The sequence below is a fragment of the Euprymna scolopes genome, chromosome 9, assembly GCF_053919585.1.
Source record: "Euprymna scolopes isolate OS-2025 chromosome 9, ASM5391958v1, whole genome shotgun sequence".
NCBI lineage: Eukaryota > Metazoa > Mollusca > Cephalopoda > Sepiida > Sepiolidae > Euprymna > Euprymna scolopes.
Genome location: NC_136490.1, coordinates 1,350,610 through 1,372,279, shown reverse-complemented (window position 1 = coordinate 1,372,279; position 21,670 = coordinate 1,350,610). Strand labels below are relative to the sequence as shown.

The 21,670-nt window shown below is 31.8% G+C and overlaps 1 protein-coding gene across 38 annotated transcripts in view; it reads left to right on the top strand.

Annotated features, from left to right (window-relative positions):
- The window catches only part of LOC145284419 (TBC1 domain family member 5-like), a 331,181-nt gene that overhangs the window by 186,571 nt on the left and 122,940 nt on the right, over positions 1-21,670 (top strand). For all 38 annotated transcript variants that reach the window (XM_080133215.1, XM_080133179.1, XM_080133178.1 and 35 more), the window contains one exon: positions 18,968-19,124. In XM_080133215.1, the coding sequence (XP_079989341.1) occupies positions 19,045-19,124 (80 nt within the window). In that variant the 5' untranslated portion in view covers positions 18,968-19,044. The remainder of the gene's footprint in view (positions 1-18,967; positions 19,125-21,670) is intronic.

Sequence of the window (21,670 nt, the reverse complement as noted above, 5' to 3'; positions counted from 1 at the left end):
TTTGATAATTTTTTCTGTGATAGACAGATTTTGAATGATTCTGCAGTAAAATGGGCTGGTATTTTGGGGGAAAAAAATTTCACAGATAGAATTCGTCACTGTATTTCCTCCTTCTCACAATTTAATCTCTCAATTTCCAGCACGCGTCTGTCCTCTTTACCTCTGCCAACAGGCATTTTATTAAAAAACTGACTGCATTTCATTTGCATATGTGTGCGGTGGATGGTGTGATCTCATGCGACTCCATGAGACTACACCTTATAAAGCCATAGCCGCCATCTTTAATCTCTCTCTCTCTCTCTGATCTCATCTGAAGGTAAGTCGTACAGCCACACAAGGCACACATACATGGGTGCTTGCTTTTTTGACTATTACATTCAACTCTGCAGAATGAGAGGAATCTAATAGAAAACGTTTTCAACTTCAAAAGGGTTGAAAATAATTCATATATTTTTATCTTTTAGTTACTTTTATTAAATATAATTTTTTAATATACCTCTCCTCATATATTTGTTGAAAAAATATTTTTAATTGCTTTTCTTATTTGCGAATCTGCTTATATACTCTATCTTGAATATTCTTTTTAAATGTGGACATGGTCAATGTTTATGTCTATTTTCTTTCTTGAAAGCTCATAGTCATTCACAAATGGATTATAAACCAAATTGTAAATATTTAACTTATTTTAATTACGCTTTTTCTGAAAAGGTAAATATTAAAAAATTTCAATCTTTTAACTATTTGTAAACCTACAAATCCCCTCTACCACGAATGAAAGTAAAAACACTTCCGAACAACGTAGTGCAGGGACAGCTAGTTCCCATTAATATCAATCATTAATGGGACCAGATGTGTCCAAAAAAAAAAAAAATGTGCAAATTTTAGATAGATAATTCAGAAGAAGAAAATCTTATGAATCAACAATTTCTTTTAGGTGGGAAACTTTGAGTATCATTATTGATTTTAAAAATATACTTGACTAACATGACTCTAAAGTCATGAAATTCAAAATGCAGGAATAAAAATGCAACAGAATCGGTTCTGATTGTTCATCATGAAATTAAAAATGTTTTTAAAATTTTTATTTCATTAACTTATATTTTTTATCTAGTCTTTAACGAAAAAAACACACTTGTCCTGTATTTTTGTGATGGCAACAGATGTTCTTTGAAGAGACATTTCCCCATTGAACATAAAAAATGGTTCTGTCTTCTTTTCTTTCCCTTTTTTTTTTTTTTTTTTTTTTCAATATATTTAAACTAGTGGGGGTACCCGGCATTGCCTGGGTGTGGGGAGGTTTTATCGTAATGGTATAGAGCAACGGAGCCCTAAAAAAAATGTTTCAAACAAAAGAAAATTAACCAACTCCCTAAAAAAAAAATGCAAATAGTGAGTACCCATGCAACACAAAAAAAGTAGTAAGCAGGCAGGCTGGTTCGAACTTGTAACACTAAAAGGAAGTGAAAGAAAGCAAACGGTTTAGTCGCTGCGTCCACCGTGACATACGACATTGCCACCGTTCAAACTAAGCTTAGTCATTGCAAGGCCTATCATGACTTTGCAAAAATGTTGATGAAAAAAGTGACCCCCCCCCCCCAAATCGGCCCAGTTGATGGTGAAAAAATTGTTTTTGGCCAACTTTTGGATATTTGTCGGCTGAAAGACTGAGCTTTCAAATGATACCAATTTTATCAGTGTTTGTTGCGTGTGTCAAAAGTTTTAGCAAAACATGCAAACATACACACTAACAGACGTTTGAGATTTATATATATATATATATTTTTTTACACAGTGATCACCACTTATCAAGGCCCAGAAGCCACTCAGGGATAAGGGTTATTGCAAGTACATTATGTTAATGTGGAGATTTGATATTATAGAAGAGATTTCCTATAAACACTTTCTATATATTATATGCAATCTTTATGTAAAAACTTGATGTAGAAAATTTTATATAAAATGTGAAAACGTGTTTCAAATGTTATTTTTTAAACATCTTTTTTCTAAGAATAACTAAGAATTTTTGGGTTCTATTGTAATAAACATTCTGAATAGTTATTTTAAATGTGTGTACTTTAAAGTTTTATTTTGATGCACAGAACAAACTGAAGTTTGTCTTCTACAAAATTAATATAACTTTCTAGGGTCCAAAAGATACAAAGTTGAAAACTATAAAAAAAAAAAAAATTAAAACTATGCAAAAAAAAAAAAATAATAATAATTAAAACTCCTGTAGATATTATGCCACAAGAATTTAGAAATTTTCAAAATTTGTTTTCAGGGCTAATATTTTCTCAGAATTTAAGAATCTGTATGGATCTGTCCGATTTATGGTTTAAAAATTAAAAAAAAAAAAGAATCAGATTTTGTTTATTGTTCTCTCAGGGGCCGACCAAAAAAAAAAAGAAAAGAAAAATGATATCAATCTGCAGAACTAAGGGGGATCATTTCTACTAAATTTCATATTCTTAGGTTCAATAGCCTCAAAATAATTCAGGCACACACATTTCTTATATTAACATATCAGGAATAAGTGAGCATCTGCTATCTTTCTTACAAATCCTTTCTTTTTAGAATTTCCTAATTTTCGCGTGAGGTCTGAGAATTTTCCAAACCTTGACTTGTCGGGAGTTGGTGGTAGAGCAGTAGTCTATTGCTTTTAAATATTTCAATAGACCTAAGAATCTGACATTTCGCAAGAATAATACTCTACTTATGGGATGTAATGAGGTTTCATCTCAAAAGGATGCCACCCTCTGGGATAGGGGTTATCATCACTAATCTCTCCCTCTTGGATAGGATCAAAAACAGAGCCTTAACTTTAATAGGTTCGACTTTGTAAACTAAACTTCAACCTCTGTTTCACAATGTTGCATCCCTATGCTTGTTTTACAAATATTTTAATGGAATGTGCTCTGATGAAATCATTGCACGTGTACCCCCTTGACATGTATATCCCCGCCAAACACACTTAGCAACAAAATCACACCTCTTTAGTGTTGATGTCCCTAAATGCCAGAAGTTTTCCAGTCTAGTAGTTTCTTCTCTTGAACAACTAGACTTTGGAATTTCCTTTCTGCTACCTGTTTCCCTGATTATACTGATATGCAGAACTTTAAATGTAATGTAAACCAATATCTTTCTAATCTTTCCTAGGCATGGTCCCAAATAGTAGACCCTTACGTCCGAGTGACAATATGTCTTGTTAGGGGTGAACGTGAGTAATGAGTAAAAAAAAACCATTATGATGATGATGATCAACAACCATGGTTTTATGGATTCACTAACATTTGATTGAAATTATATATATATATATATATATATATATATTCAAATAAGTCTGTTAAATGCCAATGGAGCCATTTTGAGGATTAACATTTCATTCTTTGTTATATAGATAATACATCTCCAGCCTGAACACGTTTTGAACACACCTTGCATTTCAGAAGGAAAACGTTTTGTTCATTTGTACTTTTAAGAGATTTAACATTTTATTCATTGTTAAATACAGTTGTTGAATATTTCTTTTTCATAACATGTTTGAGATAAATTGTTGTAACAATCTTTCTAAAAATAACAATAAGCATTCAAGGAAGGCAATTCATAGTTGCAATTCTTATTGAATTCAGAAAAAAAATATAAACTTAATGAAAAACGTTGACAAATCTTGTTTGCTTTTGTTGGAAGCGTGAAAGATTACAAAAGGGTTTGTTTCAGAACATTTGAAAGATTTTAGTTGTTTTTGTTATAAAAAGATTATAAAAAGGATTGATTTATTTCGAATGTTTTCAATCTTTCATGTCATTTATTCTCGCTCTCATGTCAGCCATTCTTTATTTGGTAGGATGACAATAGACACCTAGACTCTATGAATAACTTTTTTCGACTTGTTAGAATTTAAAGAGTAACATATAAAAAAGCAACTTGTCTTTTAAAAATTATTTTAGTTTATTTTAAATTTGAACAGATTTGAGTTAATTTATGCTAATATATTGGTGAGAGTTGGGTTGAAAACCTGGGTTAAGTCCCCACTCCAGTCAAACTAAAGATTAAAAAAATAATATTTGTTAAAAACACTCAGCGTTATAAGATGAAGGTCAAGGATGAATCAAGTAAGCCAGGGTGGGAGTGATACCCTAGCTTTCATAAAATGAAAGGTTTTTGGGTTATCTTCAACTACAGTCGATCCATATTTTATGGTAATATCTGTAAAAGTTAGGAAAGCATTTCTTGCAAGACATGAAAATGGTTAAACAAAATGTTTTTATAAACTTTAAATATTAAGATACAGATTTTAATTTGAAATTTATCAATTTTCAAAAACTTTACAAAGTAAAATATAAAAATTTAATTTACATTGAATCTAAAAATTACCTTGGATTTATTTTACGTTATGTGCATTTTTTCACACTTAAAACTAAATCTATTATTTAGCAATTAATTATATAGATATGTAATTTCCAAAAAATTTTTTTGAAAACAAAATGTACATAACATAAAATAAATCGAAGGTAATTTTTAGATTCAATTTAAATTAAATTTTGTACCTTAATTTGTAAAGTTGATAAAAATGCACTTTGAAAATTGATAAATTTCAAATTAAAGCTTGTACCTTATTTTCATAAAAACATTTTGTTTAACGATTTTCATGTCTTGCAAGAAATTCTTTTCTATTTTGAAGATTATATTTTACTTAATTTTTTAAAATTTTAAAAAGATTAATATGCTTTTGCATAGCTATAACAAGTTCAAATTAGTTTTTTGTTTCAGTTTTCTACTTGAATGAAAAGGTAAAGTTATTTGTAATAAAAAAAAAATTATTAAAATCTGATTTAAGACATTAAAAAGTAAAACAGAAAATCCCATACAATTAAATCTACTCATCTGTCTTCCCGCCCCTTTTCTTCTATTTCTTCTTTGTATCTCTATTTTCATACTCTCTCTTTCTCAGTTCTCATATATGTTCTATCATGTGTATTGAGCACTGCCCGGTTCCACATAAAACTTGATAAGAGTACAATTATAACATATACCAGTTCTATTTAGAGTATCGAGCACATTTGGATTCACCATCTACCACATTCCAAGTGGTCTACTGCATTATTGCATGCACTTATTACTTCCATGGAATTGAGCACTATTTTATGTTGCATATACTATTTACCAAGTGTCTTACTAGATTAATAATTTATTACTCCAGTGTTTGTTTCAAATTATAGACTGAGGCCATAAACAAAGCAGTACTAAAAAATTGTGCTTAGTTCTTTTAAAACTTATTTCTTTATCTCTCATTGCCTTGAAACTCATATATTTATTTTTTAGTTTATCTACCACTTTCTATTTTCTAGCAAAATATAACGAATAAAACAAAAACAATTTCATAAGTGAATAGTGAAAAAAACGCCAGGAAGCCTCCAGAGCGCTACTGAAAGTACTAAATAAAGTTAAGGAGGTCGCCAGCGCACTACTAAGACCAAAGTTCTAACCCTCTTCCCCAAAGAGAAATTATTTTTTTTAAGTGAGCACTGATTAAAAAAATAAAACTCATGATGCCTCCAGAGCGCTACTGAAAGCACTAATTAAAATGAAAGAAGTATCCAGTGCCTACTAAAATTATTTTTTAAATAGTTTATTTCTAATTTAAAAATAAAACTACTTGATGAGTTTTAGTTTTACGACTTTTTCTTTATGTCATGGTTAAGATTTTGTGTTTGTCTTATTGGTACAATTCTGTACAAATACCTTATTTCTTATTTAAAAATAAAACTACTTAATGATTTTGTGTGATTTTTTTATTATATCACCTTTTTTTCCATCACGAGGAAGATTTTGTTTTTATATGGGTAGAATTCTGCACAAGTACCTTATTTTCTTATTTAAAAAGAACTTATTTTGCCTTTGGTAACAGTAATGTGTTGTACACTATTGTTTGTAAGAAAAAAAACACTTTAAAATAAAGTTAAAGCATCAAAACCTATCCATGTAAGTAGAAAAATAACTTATCTTGCTTTTGATATGTAAGTACGTAATAATGTTTTCACCTGAAATGTGTTGGTTTAAAAGATCACAAATCTTCACAATGAGGCCTCCAGAGCACTAATGAAACAAGTTTTAAACTCTCCATCTGTTTTATTAGTATATTAAAATATATCCTCAAATAACGGGACAAGCAAACACAATTTTAGTATTAGTATAATATAGTTTTTTCCTCTCTCTCTATTGGTATGTTGCCATATCTGGGCAGGAGCTGCTAAAAACAGCCTATCCTACCTTGACAGAGTACAAAATAGACTTTGTGGCTTAGTGGGGGATGCCCTTTTCTCTACCCTGCAACCTCTCTCCCACAGAAGAGACGTTGCGAGCCTATCCTTGTTTTATCGTTATTTCCATGGCAGGTGCTCGTCTGAACTCCAATCTCTGGTCCACCATCGCCAATCTTTCACGAAAAACACCCGTCTAGCTGAATCCACTGGGAAAAATTTCCCCCACTCTTTATCTGTGCCTAAATCAAAACGTGGATTCCATGAACAAAGCTTCTTTCTTAGAACTGCACGCCTGTGGAACTCTGTTCCGTCTACCTGCTTCCCACCGGACTACAACTTGGATGTCTTCAAGTCCAACGTTAACAAATTCCTAATGAACCGCCCCCTTAAGTAAACACTTCATCAAATCTCCACACTAACGTAATGTACTTGGAATAACCCTTATCCCTGAGTGGCTTCCGGGCCTTGATAAGTGGTGACCACCGTGTAAAAAAAAAAAATATGTCTCTCTCTCTCTCTCTCTTCATCTGTATTTCTCTTCCTACTTCCACAATGCAACCATCTCATTGTATTGTCTTAAAAACAAGAAAAAATCTTAATAGAAAGTCCACTGTTTATAGTAAGAACTAATGATATGGAATACAAAATTAAAAAATTTAACGGCTTAAAGCTAAACAAGTGCAAAATCTCTTCCAATAAATAAGCATATTTATTTATAAAAATAAAATTCAATATTTCGATTCATAACAGAATGCTTATCATGAAAATAATTTTTTTTGTTTTACATGCCAATCTTAATTTCAAAACCAAAACTTAAGTAATTTTTTTTTAATGCAAAATTTTTAAATGCTCTAAAAAAAATGTTTAGAATAAAGTAAGGAACAGATTTTATATAGGCTTCACTTACAAATATTCAGTACGTAATGAGAAAAACAAGATAAGATTAAAACATCCAAAAACAAGCGAAATTTAAGAGACAGGCAAAGTGAAAATGCCTATTAAATTAGTTAGATAGAAATAGTAGAAAACATTTTGTGTTCTGACACTTTTGCACAAGAACAATAATTAAATAAAAACTCGATTACCTTTTCCTGGTTCTGTTCATGTTATATTAATATGAATGCGCATCCCTAAATCTAGGACAGCCTATAATATAATCCAATCAGATTTGAGGACACTTAAATCTGAAGGTTACATTTTCATACAGAATATTTTTTTTGAAGAATAAAGGCATAATTACTTTTTTAAAAATTGTCTCCTACAATAAATTCTTTAAAGATAATTAATGTTTAAACAATTTGTTTTTTATTATAATTTTTTTCCAGATGTTTACATAGTTTCTATTATGTTTCTAAAAATGCAAAAAATGGAAATCTTCTTAAGAATTGTATCTTCTGCAATGTTCGTTTTCTTCTGACATGGCTTTTTATTTATTTTTTGTAATTTATATGCAAATTTCAAGGATTAAATTTTGTCCTTGAAATTTCATTATTTTATTTTTATGGTTAAATTTATACATTTTTTTCATCAATCTATTTATAATTTAAATTTCATTCAGAAAAATATGTTTCAAAACAAAAAATTATTATTTGAACAAAGAATACAACATTCAAAGTAATTTTTTTTTTAAATTCAATTTTCACCCCAAATAAGGCACAGTGCCACTTTGAAGTAGGGGGTTACTATCAAGGACATAAGTTGCAGGGATATTATGAAGGGAGATGAGCAGTAAAATGTCTGTTCACATTATATTTGAACTTCTGCATGTCAGTACAGTTGGGAAAGCAGAATCCCGGAAGGGAGTTCCAAAGTCTAGCAGTTCTGGAGAAGAAACTATTGGAGTAGGCTTTCTTACACCTAGGTATCTCTGTGTAGGGGTAGAATTTAGCTGCTTGTCTGGTTTGTTGGGGGTATTTCCATCGAGAGGGTACAAGTGCTTGTAGTTGTCAAAGCATTCACCATTGGAATATTTATAGAACAGGCAGAGGGATGCAACATTTCGTCAATAGGACAATGGCTGAAGCCTAGATGACAGTTCAGGACTTATCAGGTTGGCGACTCTCTTTTGAACCCTGTCCAGGAGCGAGAGACAAGTAGCAGATGCCCCAGCCCAAATGTTTAAAGGATACTCCATACATGGGCGAATGGTGGCTTTATAGAGGTATAGGATACTTTCAGACGTAAGTAGCTTTCTAGCACGGTCTTCTTTGCAGCAACCTTGGCAATGCTCTCAATGTATTTATTCCAGTTCATGTTCCCTATAAACGTTAGGCCGAGGAGTTTAAAGGAAGTACTTTCAGGTAATGTGTTTTTGGCCATTGCTATTAATGGTAGAGAAGGTTTCTTGTAGTTATTGAAGGAAACCAGCTGTCTTGACAGCATTGAATGTGACCATTTTTGTCCCTATTTCACTACAGATTGGAGGTCTTCATCTAGTGTTTCTGCCATTTCCTTAGATATGTGTTCATTTATTTTCCCCTCTTACCTGTTATAGAGAGTGGTGCCATCAGTAAATATACCCATCTCAGAAACAATTTTATCAGGGAGGTCATTTATGAATATCAGGAATAATAAGTATCCTAGGATAGACCCCTGAGGTACTCCCACATTTATATCATGTTGTTTAGATGTACGACCGTCGTCGAGGACAACCTGGATTCTTCTCTTAAGAAGTATTTAATTACATGGTTTTCTTCCAGTGATACCATATGATCTGATTTTCCTTAGAAGACCATAATCCACGGATTTTCAATGTAGGCTCCTCTCCTCAGAGGAAAGTCATTAGCAAAATATTAAATCTGGTTTGATATAATTTTGCTATTCAGCACATACATAGAAAATATATTAAAGATTACTTTAAATATTGTATTTGTTCAAATAATAATTTTTGTTTTGAAAAATTATATTTTTCTGAATGAAATCTAAATATAAAAACTGTAAATTTTTTATTTGCTCTATCTAGTATATTAAGCAATTTTATTTTGCTTGGATTGTCCTATAAACGTATTACCTCCCAAAAGTATTTTGTAAGACTTGATACCACAAGATTAATTCATCTGTGATCTAATTCGTCTCATTATTCTGACATATATATATTATATAAAAGTCACTTTGTGTGTGTGTGTGTGTGTGTGTGTGATAATTCCTTTCTCATAGGTTCTGAAACAGCTGAGCTTATCTTTTGCAAATTTCACACAAAGCTAATTTGTCTGGCAATGTTCTTAGATATGTTTTGTACAGAAATCAGTCCAATAACTATTGAAAATCGAAAAAATCCGATCTTAAAGATAGTCTTTCTCTCTTATAGATAAAAAAAAATACTTTTTAAAGAGGAATATTTTATGTTACACTAGCCAAGGGAGATAATAAAATCTCAGCAAATCATTTCTTCTTCTTAAAAAACCCGCCATATTTATTGTCATCTGGAGATATAACTCAGTATTAGAGCATTTGACTACAGATTCAATGATCCCCTGTTCAAGCCCGGCAGTACTTCATTTTATTTTAATCTTTTCTTAATTAATTGGAAGTGATTTTTTCCATGGCATTCATTGTCAACCCCAAATATCAGCTGACGTGATATTGTAACCACAGAGGAATTTGATGAATGACATTATCATTATTATTTAAAAAAAAAAATTTTTTTGCAAATTAATACAGTGGACAAATTATTCTGTGTAAAATATAACAATCACTAGATGATTGGTTCTATATAATATATCATTTTTAAGTGTATTGTACGACCGGGCAATGCCAGGCGGCCAACTTATAGAGATAAAAAAAAAAGGAACAAACTAAGTTATATGTTCATCAACGTTTTGCCTTTATTTCATATATATTGAGAAGAGTAGTAAGTGGACCGTGTATTTATTTTTTGCAGCTTTTTTTTTTTTTTTTGTACAATTCACTTCCCTTATTTTATCCTTTAGTCCTCACATGCCATCATCAATATTTCTGACAAAAGGGGAAAATTTCTGTTTTCTGTGCTGAAATCTATTAATCTCACACTTATTGTTTTTGTTTTTTTTGCTTTTTGTTTGTTTGATTTTTTTAAAATTTAGATTTAGTGATTTTATTGTCTTTTTTTTTTTTTTTTTTTTGTTAATTTATATCAAGTTGTTTTTTGGGGGTTTTCTTTGTTTTTTATTTTATTTTTTTAAATTTATATCAAGTGGTTTTATTGTTTGTCTGGAGGAATTTCCATGAAAAAATAATAGTGAAGATTTGTGATTAAAAACTGGTGATAAGCAGCATCCTTGTAGCATCAGTCAAGGCCAACATCAAGATCTAATCGAAGGAGAGAAGTGGGGGCAGTTAAATAGCTTGAGTTGTTAATAAGATTTGGCAATAAGGTAAGGTTTTGGGAAATGGATCTTTAGTTAGTGTGGGAGAAAACCATGTCTAAGTGTTGCAATATTTTTGGTATAATTGTTGTATGTTTATGGATATTTGGAAGATTCTATTTATACTCAGACAAGAAGGTGATATATCAATCAGAAAGCAAATTGCCATAATGTATATTATTTATTCATCCATGACATAGCCAGAATTACCAGTTATTATTTTTTTTATTACCTTAGTGAATGGAACTAAGCTCTACTTTTTGTGGACTTAACCTTCAAATTATTATTACTACTACTGTTACAATACTCTTGCGTTGTACTGTTCACCTTAACTAGCTGTAACCAATATTTGCAATTCTACTTTTTATAATTTCCCAACAAGGATCATTTTTGTTTTCCAAAAAATATCCCCAACACAAAGGATATGTTCAATGTGCCTGCGGTTCAAGATTTGTTTAAAATATAGCAATTGTGTGTGTATAAGTTCAAACAAAAACAAGTAACCAAATCCTGTGCAAAGTTAATCCACACGTGTTCTTCTAAAGCAGTTAATCTCGATCATGTGGCAGCAAGTTGAGATGAATTCAAATCAATGAATATGGAAAATGTTCTACAATTTATTGCTGAGTTCCACTAATAAAACTGTTTGCTTCCATCTGTCGCTAGCAGGGAGACCCGACATTGCCCGGGATTGAATGATGATCGACAAATATTTCACACTCCTATATTTTTATTGTCATCGCAATCCGCGAAATAGCCCGGGAGGAAGCTTCACATATCTCCATGCGGTAACTTAGTCCAAAATATATGTTGTTTCACATTGCACTCTAGAGAACCTACTTTTTCTTTTATAAAATTATTTTATATAAACTTCTTTCCAGTTAACAAAAAAAATTTATGTGCGAGGTTTGACCTTCAGACCATGTCATTATAATAAAAAAAAAATGCGTAAATTTTTAAGTCTTATAAAATTCTTTACAGTTAATGAATAAAAAATTAAGAAATTTACATGCGGAGTTTGAACCTACAGACTACGTCATGCAAAAAAAAAACACTCAGCTTACAGTAGAATTTTCACTGCCTATTGTTCTATCATTGTTGCTAAGCAACGACATGGAAAAATTTGCTTTACCTATGATGAATAAATTAAAATAATGGTTTTGATTATCGATTATCATTGTGGGTATTCTGAAACAAAACTTAACTAAGGTCACTCTCAGACTTATACACTAAATTTCTGTAAATTTTAAAGAAAATCGTTTCAGCCGTTTTGGAATCTATAGGGAACTTGCGCGTGTACACACAAATTTGCAGTTATATAATTGTAGAGAAGAGATAAGAGGCAGATGACTCACTGATACAATCTGTATCAGGGCAAATAACTCTTGCATACTATTTCAGCAGAGGAGTAGCTAACTCTTTTACCGATACATTGTTTTCAGTTTAGCAATTTTGAAATATAATGAAAATAAATGAATGCACTAAAAATAGAATGAAATTGGTTTATCTTAAGATTTCACGATATTATGATAATATTGTTCAAAATTTCTAATCTTTTTATCTTTGCTAATAAACAAAGTCCATAAAATAGTCATTTTTGCTGAGATTGCTTTTAAATAGAAATTAAACTTTGCTGGTATTCATTATGTTTTCAATTGACTCTTCAGCCAATGTTTCTGAAGCCGTTGATATCGATTTCATTGTCATTTAAAGAGAAATTGTTCCTCTAAGTCTGGAAACATTTCAAGTTAATTAGAAACTTTAGTTTCAGCTAATTTTGGTAATACAAATTTCTAAGAAACTTGACCAATGTATTTTTTTTTTTTTTAATGGTAATTCACCCCAAACTGTATACGGTACCATTTGAACATAAGGGGCTACTATTTGGGACCATAACTACAAGAGGGATACTATGTAGGGAGTTGAGCAGTGAGATAGGAGTTGATAATGAAAACAGTTGGACAGTTTTTTAGAGTTGACTGTGAAACAGAAATAGAGACAAATTGTGACTGACAGACGAACATAACATCGATAGAACGAGAAGACACGCTCACAAGTCAACCGTCAATTTATATGTGAAACAGTGGTATTGTCTTTCCTTTCTTTGTTCCACGACTTATAATATTTCTACTTTGTGAACTCATGCGTGTTCCCATTGACAGCCATCAGCAAGAAAATGACGATCCGGCCATAAGAAACACAGTGAACGAAAAATCCACTACCCATGACGTTGGGAGTCGGTGATCTGTCGGGATCGCACACGTCTGGTCACACTTGCAAAAGGCAATCCAAGCAGGTCTCAGTGCTAAAGAAACCAACAAAGCATTAAGAAAATAATGCCTACATTGGACACAGAAAAGAAAAACATAATTCGCAACACAAAGAAAAATGTCTCGAAAAACAAGACATCGACGATGACCAACCAAGAAAACAAAAAACCTGTGAAAAATCAACACTGGATAGACCAATGCACATACTGTTCTAAGTGAAACTGTTCTGGAAGATTAAAATTCACTCCTCAATGCAGGTTATACTAAGAATACAATTGCGAATTACTTTAGATTTCCATCCCGTCATGGTTGACAGAACAAAAGCATGCTATCCCCATGGATTAAATGAAAGGTTACGTTTGAAATTTCATGTAAATTCTTGAGTTTGACAAGATACACCTGAAGAAGGTTGGAAGTTATTGTGATAGAAATGTAAAAATAATATTGAAGAACAACATTCTATGTATTAATATGATAGCGTGTGTATTATTTTGTGTCATGTTTACATCTTTCTTCCGAGTTACTGTCATTTAATTGTTATGACCTTCCATATCTTGTAATAAAATATTACCAAGAATTCTTCATAAGCTTTGGTTTTGGTTTCAGCTGAAGGAACTCAAGTTATATATATATATATATATATATATATATATATATATATATATTGTTCATAAGTTTCGGTTTTGATTCAAGCTGATGCACTCAAGTCATATGGATATATATATATATTTTTTTTTTCATTAAATCACAACTTTATAATATGTAAGAATCAATAGAAAATTGACTTTATGATAATATATACGAAATCTGCATAAATTAAAATATCGCATTTAAGTGTATTACGACCAGGCTACACAGGACGTCCTTGCTAGCTTAGATAAATACTTTTGCAGTTTTAACAAAAGAGCTACAATAATATCAGGGCGACTTCATTCACACTGAACATCTACAGAATGCCAACATTAATATATTACATATGAAAGAGCCACTGTGGAATTTCCACAGGTCTCTTTAGTCTGTATAATCCAAATAATATAAATTAGAAAGAATTTGACATAAAATACTTTATTTCATTCTAATGAACTTCGATTATCTCTACAACATATGCATAGACAGTCCTAATAGTTGTAGTAAGTCTGATTAAAGCAGGCACTTGTTTACATCGTGACATGACGATGGTGAATCTTACAGGCAAAGCTTATATGTTGCTTGAACAAATTGGATCCATGCTCATATTTCAGTTTCAGCATCATGTTGTATAATCACCAATCCAGTACATAGCAAGTGCTTGACTGAACTCCAATCTATAGTCCCCGTTTTGCCAAACTTTCACAAAAAAAAACACTCGACTAGCTACAACCACGATATATGATTTCACCTACTCTCTATCTGTGCCTAAATCTAAACGCAGATGCCATGAACAAGGTTTCTTTCCCAGAACTGCCTGCCTGGGAACACTGTTCCGCTGGCCTGCTTCCCAGTTGAATACAGCATAGTAACCGTCAAATCCAATGTAAACAAGTTCTTGTTGAGCCGTCCCATAAATAATAGAATTCTACCTAATTTACACCATTAACGATTACTATACTACCACCTTACATTCATTAACCCTTATCCTCGAGTGGTCTTTGGGCCTTGATAAGTGGTAATTCCTAGGTAAAGAAAAAAAAATGTACACAGTTAAGTAAAATATCATAAACGGCTGCAATTTAATAAAAACATTGGAGGATCATGTGATTAAGAGCAGCGTTGCTGGAAATGAGTGTTGGTTGAAAAGGTAGCCATCAATGACATGTGCTCAGTACCTGATACGTGTACTTGTTGCAGGGTCTGTACATAGATTGATCCATGTATTGATTCATGATTCGACTGCTTCATTAAAAAGTGCTGGTTCAACCCACCCACGGTGATAGTCGTGTCAACTTAATTGATCATAAAAAACTTTGCTCATCTGTTGATTCTAAATTCTTTATATTGATTTTCTTTTTTTGCCATTCTTCAAAATACTCGCGTTTCTTTGCTGCTTTGAAATTGTAAAATGTTTTTGTTCTATTAGGAAATTTGTAGCAGTCGTGTAATTACAGGTAGGCAGTTGTTGGCTTTTGTTGTGTGTTGTTTGTGTACTGCTCAGATGAAAGATTCGGAGAATTATCAGGTGGTGGATAGATGACACAGGAATGTGGGTGGAATAATGCACACAATGGTATCGTTTGAGATTGGACTATTAAAGCAGATTTCTTCTGTGTAGATTTGTTGGCCCGAAAATAAAACTACAGCACAAAGAAAAGCCCCAAGAAAAGGGGCGTCTCATTATGTCTCTGTTTTGTACTGCATAAACTTTTACAAGAATTTGGTATAGAAAATGTGGAATGGTTATAAAAGAGAACATGCAACATAATATTTGTGTGTAATATGTGTGAGAATAAAATATGACATATCATAAAATGAAATGTTGTGGAGACAGAACATATGAAAGACAGAAAAGAAAAATAATTAAACAGAGAAAGGAATAAAAATTAAGAGATTTGACCAATTTCATCAGAATTAATGACCATCTTCAGAAAAAGTGAAAATTTGAAAATCTCTAAGAATAGGTGTCTAATTATGCCTCTGTTTTGTACTGCATAAACTTTTTGAAGAATTTGATATAAAAAACGTGGAGATGCTATAAAAGAGAGAATCCAACATATTTGTGTGGAAATTATTATTTCATGTATCCACAAAAATGTGTGATATAAGATATGATATTTTATGTATTGATTTTCAGTATTTACTTTAACAGTGCTCGATATGTGAGTAGAGCTAGGTAGTAAGTTATGAAAATATATATGGCAATTAAACTACATAGGCTTCCACTTTTCATAACTTACTATATATATAGTCATCCACATACAGTACTGTTTCACTGTATCACAGCTCATCAGTGCAGCTAGACAAGCAACTACCTCAAGCCAGGTTTGAAACTTGACCGATTAGACAACAGTCGGCACTCATGACCACTATGCTATTTGACTGTTTCTAAGATGGGTATGTGAGTTAACAATGTTCAAACATAGTCCAAACGCTGAAGCTCGATTTGTTTCCACAAAGAGCATCATTTAATATGCTGATGTCAGTTTGTTTATCACTTCCCAATATGTTCAACCAAAAATAGGGAGCATTTATAGTCATTTATATACAGTACTGTTTCGCTGTATCACAGCTCATCAGTGCGGCTAGACTAGCAACTACCTCAAGCCAGATTATATAATATATAATAAAAATGAAATTTCGTAGAGACAATATATTAAAGACAAAAAAGATAAATAGAAGAAATATATGAAAACAAAAAAGAAATATGTATCTTTTTTTTTATTTTTTATCTATCTATATTTTTTACTATCTATTCAGCCCCTATATACCTATAGTGTATGTTTATTTTTTATTTCTAGGCTAATTTTCTCATGTTGGGTTTATATATATATATATATATATATATATATATATATATATATATATATATATATAAAACCTTGCTCTTTTCTGATGAGAAGCATTAAGCTTCAAACTACCATGACGTAATGAGTTTTTCTTTGTCTTTATTGATTGGATGATCTAATAGTTTACTTAACTTTGAACTGTCATCAGTTATTTCTTAAATATAGATTAGAATAAAATGCATATGTCATAAAATGAAAAGTTGTGGAAACAGAATATATGAAAGACAGAAAGGAAAACACATCAACACAGGAAGAAATAAAAATCAAGAGATTTGATCAGCTTTATTCAAATCAAAGTGAAGATTTGAAATTTATTGAAAAAAAATGCAAAATTATATCTTTTTGCCATGCACATAACTATTTGAAAATGACTTTCAACATAACTATGTTGATATGAAATCCCCACACTTTCCCTACGTTAAGAATAGCTTTCTAAATAGCCATTTTTAATATGAAGGGGAATGCTGAATTTTGATTCAATCATTTGGCAGTTTTTGCTCTGGCTGCTTATGTAACCTATCGTAAGATGCCAATGTGAAATTGCCGAAGATTGGGTCTTAAAATGTATAAGTGGCAACATAAATCAAGATAATATTTTTAAACCGAAAATGGCTTTCAACATAACTATGCCGACATGAAATCCCTTCCCTTTTCTCCTAGATAGAAAGCCATTCTTAATATGGGAAAGGGAAACGCTGCATTTTGAATAAATCATCTAGTAGTCTTCACTTCAACATCTTCTGCCTGCTTATGCAACTTGCTGAAAGATGTTGATGCAAACTTGTCAGAGATTGAGTTTTAAAATGTATAAGAACCAACCTAAAAAAAAAAAAAAAACCCTTTCCTCATATTAAAAATGACTTTCTAAATAGACTGGATCTTAAAATGTATAAGCTAAAATAAAACCTTTATTTTTTTTTGACTAGTTCAGTGAATCCAAAAATGTTCAATTCCTATATTGCAAGTGGAAGCTTGGATTGTTTTGATCTTTTGTTTTGTTTGTTTGTTTGCCTATTCCATTGTTTACAACTACTTTGTTTTTTGGAACTTTTGGACACAAACTTTTGATTTTACTTATTGTTGGTACACAATTCTTTTTTCTTACTAATGATTTACCACTTATTAAGGTGCAAAAGCCACTCGAGGATAAGCGTTAATAAGATTATCAGTTTGCAATGAACAATGCTTTGAAAGGATTAGAAACGATGGGTGAAATGGTCAAAATTTAATTATGTCAATACTTTATAGCATAATCACATTGGCACACTAGTTCTTGTTAGATCACCAAAGTTAAGCAATGTCAAGCTTAGCTAATATCAGATTGGTGACCATTTGAAATTCTTGGCACTGTATATATTCAGGTAATAAAAAATGGAAACGGCGCTAACCCTATGCGAGTTTAATCAGCTTCCTCCAAAGGAAGAAGTTCCATGGGAGTATGAAGTTCACATGCAATCTCCAGGCACACATATCTCTGCCAGGGAAAATGACAACGTTAGGGTTTTGCAACTCTTGTAGAGAGGTGTCGACAACCTCCTGTATACAGTGCCTAGAATTCCCAAATTGGTCACCTATCTGGTACTGGCCAGGCTCAACGTTGCTTAACTCCAGTGATCTAATGAGAACCGGTGTGTCAACCTGATTATGCCGTACTATTCAGGAAAGCGTGTATGTATAATACCTCAGATGTCTTGCACAGTTCCAGATAACCCTTGAGCAAGGTGTAGCACTTGTTAGCCTCCCGCTGATATTCTGGAGAGTTTCTATATAGAGAGTACATGAAGTTTTTCAGCTGTGGTGAAGGCAGTACATCTAAGAAAGGAGGACTTTATCGAAAAACTAAACCAGATAGTGAGAACATATTGGCCTTGTACAGCAGAATTCTAGTGATGATGTCACAAACAAAGCTTACAGATTTTTACTTTTTAGGCGATTATTTAAAAATGTTTCATATTAGTAGTTGTCTGGGTTGGACTAAGTAATTTAAAAATAATTTTAGCGAATGTACAAAAGTACATTATTATATTGCCAATAACATGGTACAGCAATAAGAAATAGAAATTGGCTTGTTAGAAGCAAAATTTGATTTGTCAGTTTGAAAGTCCTGATTTTTATTATTTATTATGTTTTATTTTTAAATGTTAAATTATCTCATCCCAAAATCTGTTATTCTTTACAAAATTGCAAAAATTTCAAAAGAAATGTTTATAATCTTTATATTGGACCCAATTTTAAATATTAGAATATACTTCAGTGGGCCATGGCCACTTAAACTGGACATTACTTTTTCTAGAAAGAATCTTATCTCTTCTTTTAAACAGCCATTTGAGTGATATTTTCCCAAAGATCTTCAAGTAGACATGAGCACTATTTTTACAATTGCTTTTAATATTAACTAGCTTAAAAGGAAACCTCGGTTCAGCAGCTTTTAAGCAACTTATGTTCTTATATTTTAAATTTGGTGGTTGACAAAATTTTCATGAACTTTTAAATTTAAATCTAATTCCTATTTTGTCAAATGTTGAATTCTTTATATTTTGAATAAATTTTTATTGCTGTAGTTAAATAAAAACAAACAAACTTATATTTTGTTTCTGTTTGTTATTTTCCAGTTAGCGGATATGATCCGTCAAGTAATGGTTTTAACAACAACAGTTTTGGCAGGAGACTGAGTGGCACCAATGCAAATATGAACAGTCCAGATTCTTTACAACCAGACAGTATGGAAAACTCTCAGCCACTTGGAGGCAGTTATACACATTCCTACAGGTAAGTCTCATGAAATAAAATATATTAAATAGGTACCATACTGTCTGCTAAGCTCCAACCTCTATCCCATCATCGCAATGTTGCATCCTTTCGAATGTTTTACAAGTACTTTAATGATGAACTCATCACATTTGTGTCCCCTCGACGTATATATATATATATATACCCTGACTAACTCGACAAGCAGCAAAATTCCATCCCTTCACTATTGAGGCCCCTGGATGCTAGAAAGCCTTCTACTCTAATAGTTTCTTCCCCTGGACTGCTAAACTTTGGAATTCCCTCTCTGTTCCTGGCTTCCCTGACATGCGGAAGTTTAAATGTAATGTAAATAGATATCTCGCTGCTTAACTCCCAACCGTCCTCTGTTAGACATGATCCCAAATAGTAAACCCTTATCTTTCAAGTGGTAATATGCCTTGTTTGAAAAAGAATAAACAAAATAAAAGCTAGTGTGGTATGGGGGAGTGAATCAAACTTTCTCTTGAACAGTAAAAAAATTGTCACAGTAGAACGTCATAGGGCCTCAGCCAAGTTCAAGTTTGTATCACATCACCAGTGTTGTTTCTGAGCTAGTTTTACAAGTATTGCTCCGATGAACTTGGTGCCACACTGCCACAGTGTATTGCCACACTGTAAATATCTCCGACCCTCACAACTAGCAGCAAAATCTCATCGCATTAAATGTAAATGTTGATGTTGAAAGGCTTTCGATTTTAATTTCTTTTCTTAGATCACTTGCCTTTTAGAATTTCACAAACCATGCTAAGTGTAATGTGAACAAACATCTAGCTTCTCACTCATCACTTAAGTTTCCACATCCTTACATCTAAATCCTTTGTGGCAATATGTATTGTTTGAGGTGAAGAAAAACAAATGTCAATATTGAGAATAATTTCATATGATTTTTAGGTTCTAAATTGTTTTTTTCTTTATACGTACACATATGTAGGAATAGCATAATAATTAAAGACTAATACAAATTTGAAGAGGAAAAACTGAGCACAAAATCTTTCACATACTCAACTAGCTAACTAATTCCATTTCTTTTTTGGGGTCCTGGATATGACCTTAAGACATCCAGTAGTGAGGCCCTATTTGGGGACTGTGAGGAATGTGAAGTTGATCCTAGGTTACCATCGCTCTCAGGTCCACTTTGGCCTGGAGTGATAATATCTGTTAGGGTATCTGTTGCTACCAAATCAGGTTATTTGAAGATATTAATCTTCCTGACCAAAAGCGCACTAAACATTGGGTTTATTGTTTTTTCCCTTTCCTTTTACAAAACTCAATAATGCATTGCAAAGTCAAAAATAAAAACAATTTTCTTCTACAAAATCAATCAATTACTAGATTCAGCATTAAATAACCTGAAAAGGGTTAAAATACCATGAAACAAAACAACCAAACCAAACACCATCAATAAATATTTGAAGATATGAAGAAGTTGAAACATTGAACCTTTTTTTCAAAATGACTGATTCTACATTAAATAATCCAAAAATGGTTGGTATGTCATTAAAAAAACAAAAAAACAAACAACAAATCAACCATTTCATTTTATTCTCATCCTGCTAAGAAACACTCCATCATACTATTGATTGGTATCTACCAATCTTTAAACTGATTTCAGCAAAATAAATATTCCATTCTTAGAAGTTTTGTGATTGAAATATCAACTCAATAAGCAATTTTTGAAGTGATGATTGATAATTTGGATTTTGTTTTCAAGAAAGTTAAATGTTACCGTGCATAAAATGTGGTGAAAATAACATGTGAATAAGCAAAGTTTTTGTCTGTTGATATTTTCCTGTTCTTTGCGTATTCTTATACACACAAACACATTTTATTAGAAATTTATCTTTATCATTTTCCTGTAAACAAAGTTCCATGATACGTCCCAATTGAGAATTCCAAATTGGAATTTATTCCAGAGTACATATTGTGTCATAAGAAAAGAAAAATGTGATATGCAGATTGTGGAATGTTACAATTCCAAATGGCAAGTTAATCCAATATTCTTTGGTCATTACCATTATGAAATAACCCAGAGCACAATGCGACAAGACAAGAAATGACCAACTGTAACAACAAGGCGATACATATGTATCTATGTATACATCAAATATTTTATAATGCAACAAGACTTAATAATCACATAACAAAACATTGAATGCAATGTCCCAATGAGTTAAAAAAAAAAAAAAAAAAAAGGACGAATGAAAGAAGTCAGCAAATTAGACATTTTTCTTTTCTCTTTTTATCATATAGAATAATATTTGGTTGTCCAAAAACTAATGTTTGAGGAATTTAGTTCGGCTGTTCATTGGGAGTGGGCAGGCATCGGGATAAATGATCGAGTAATAATGACAGAATACTTAGCTGTAGGAAAAGGTATAATCTGAACAAAGTGAAAGGTTCAAAAGAAATGAAATATTCAAGAAAAGTAATTGTCCAATTCCGAGCTTCCCGGAATTTTGATAGTTCTTTCAGGTTCATGGTAATACGTCCATTCCTCGGTTTGTGGTAAAGCATGATTTTTTAGG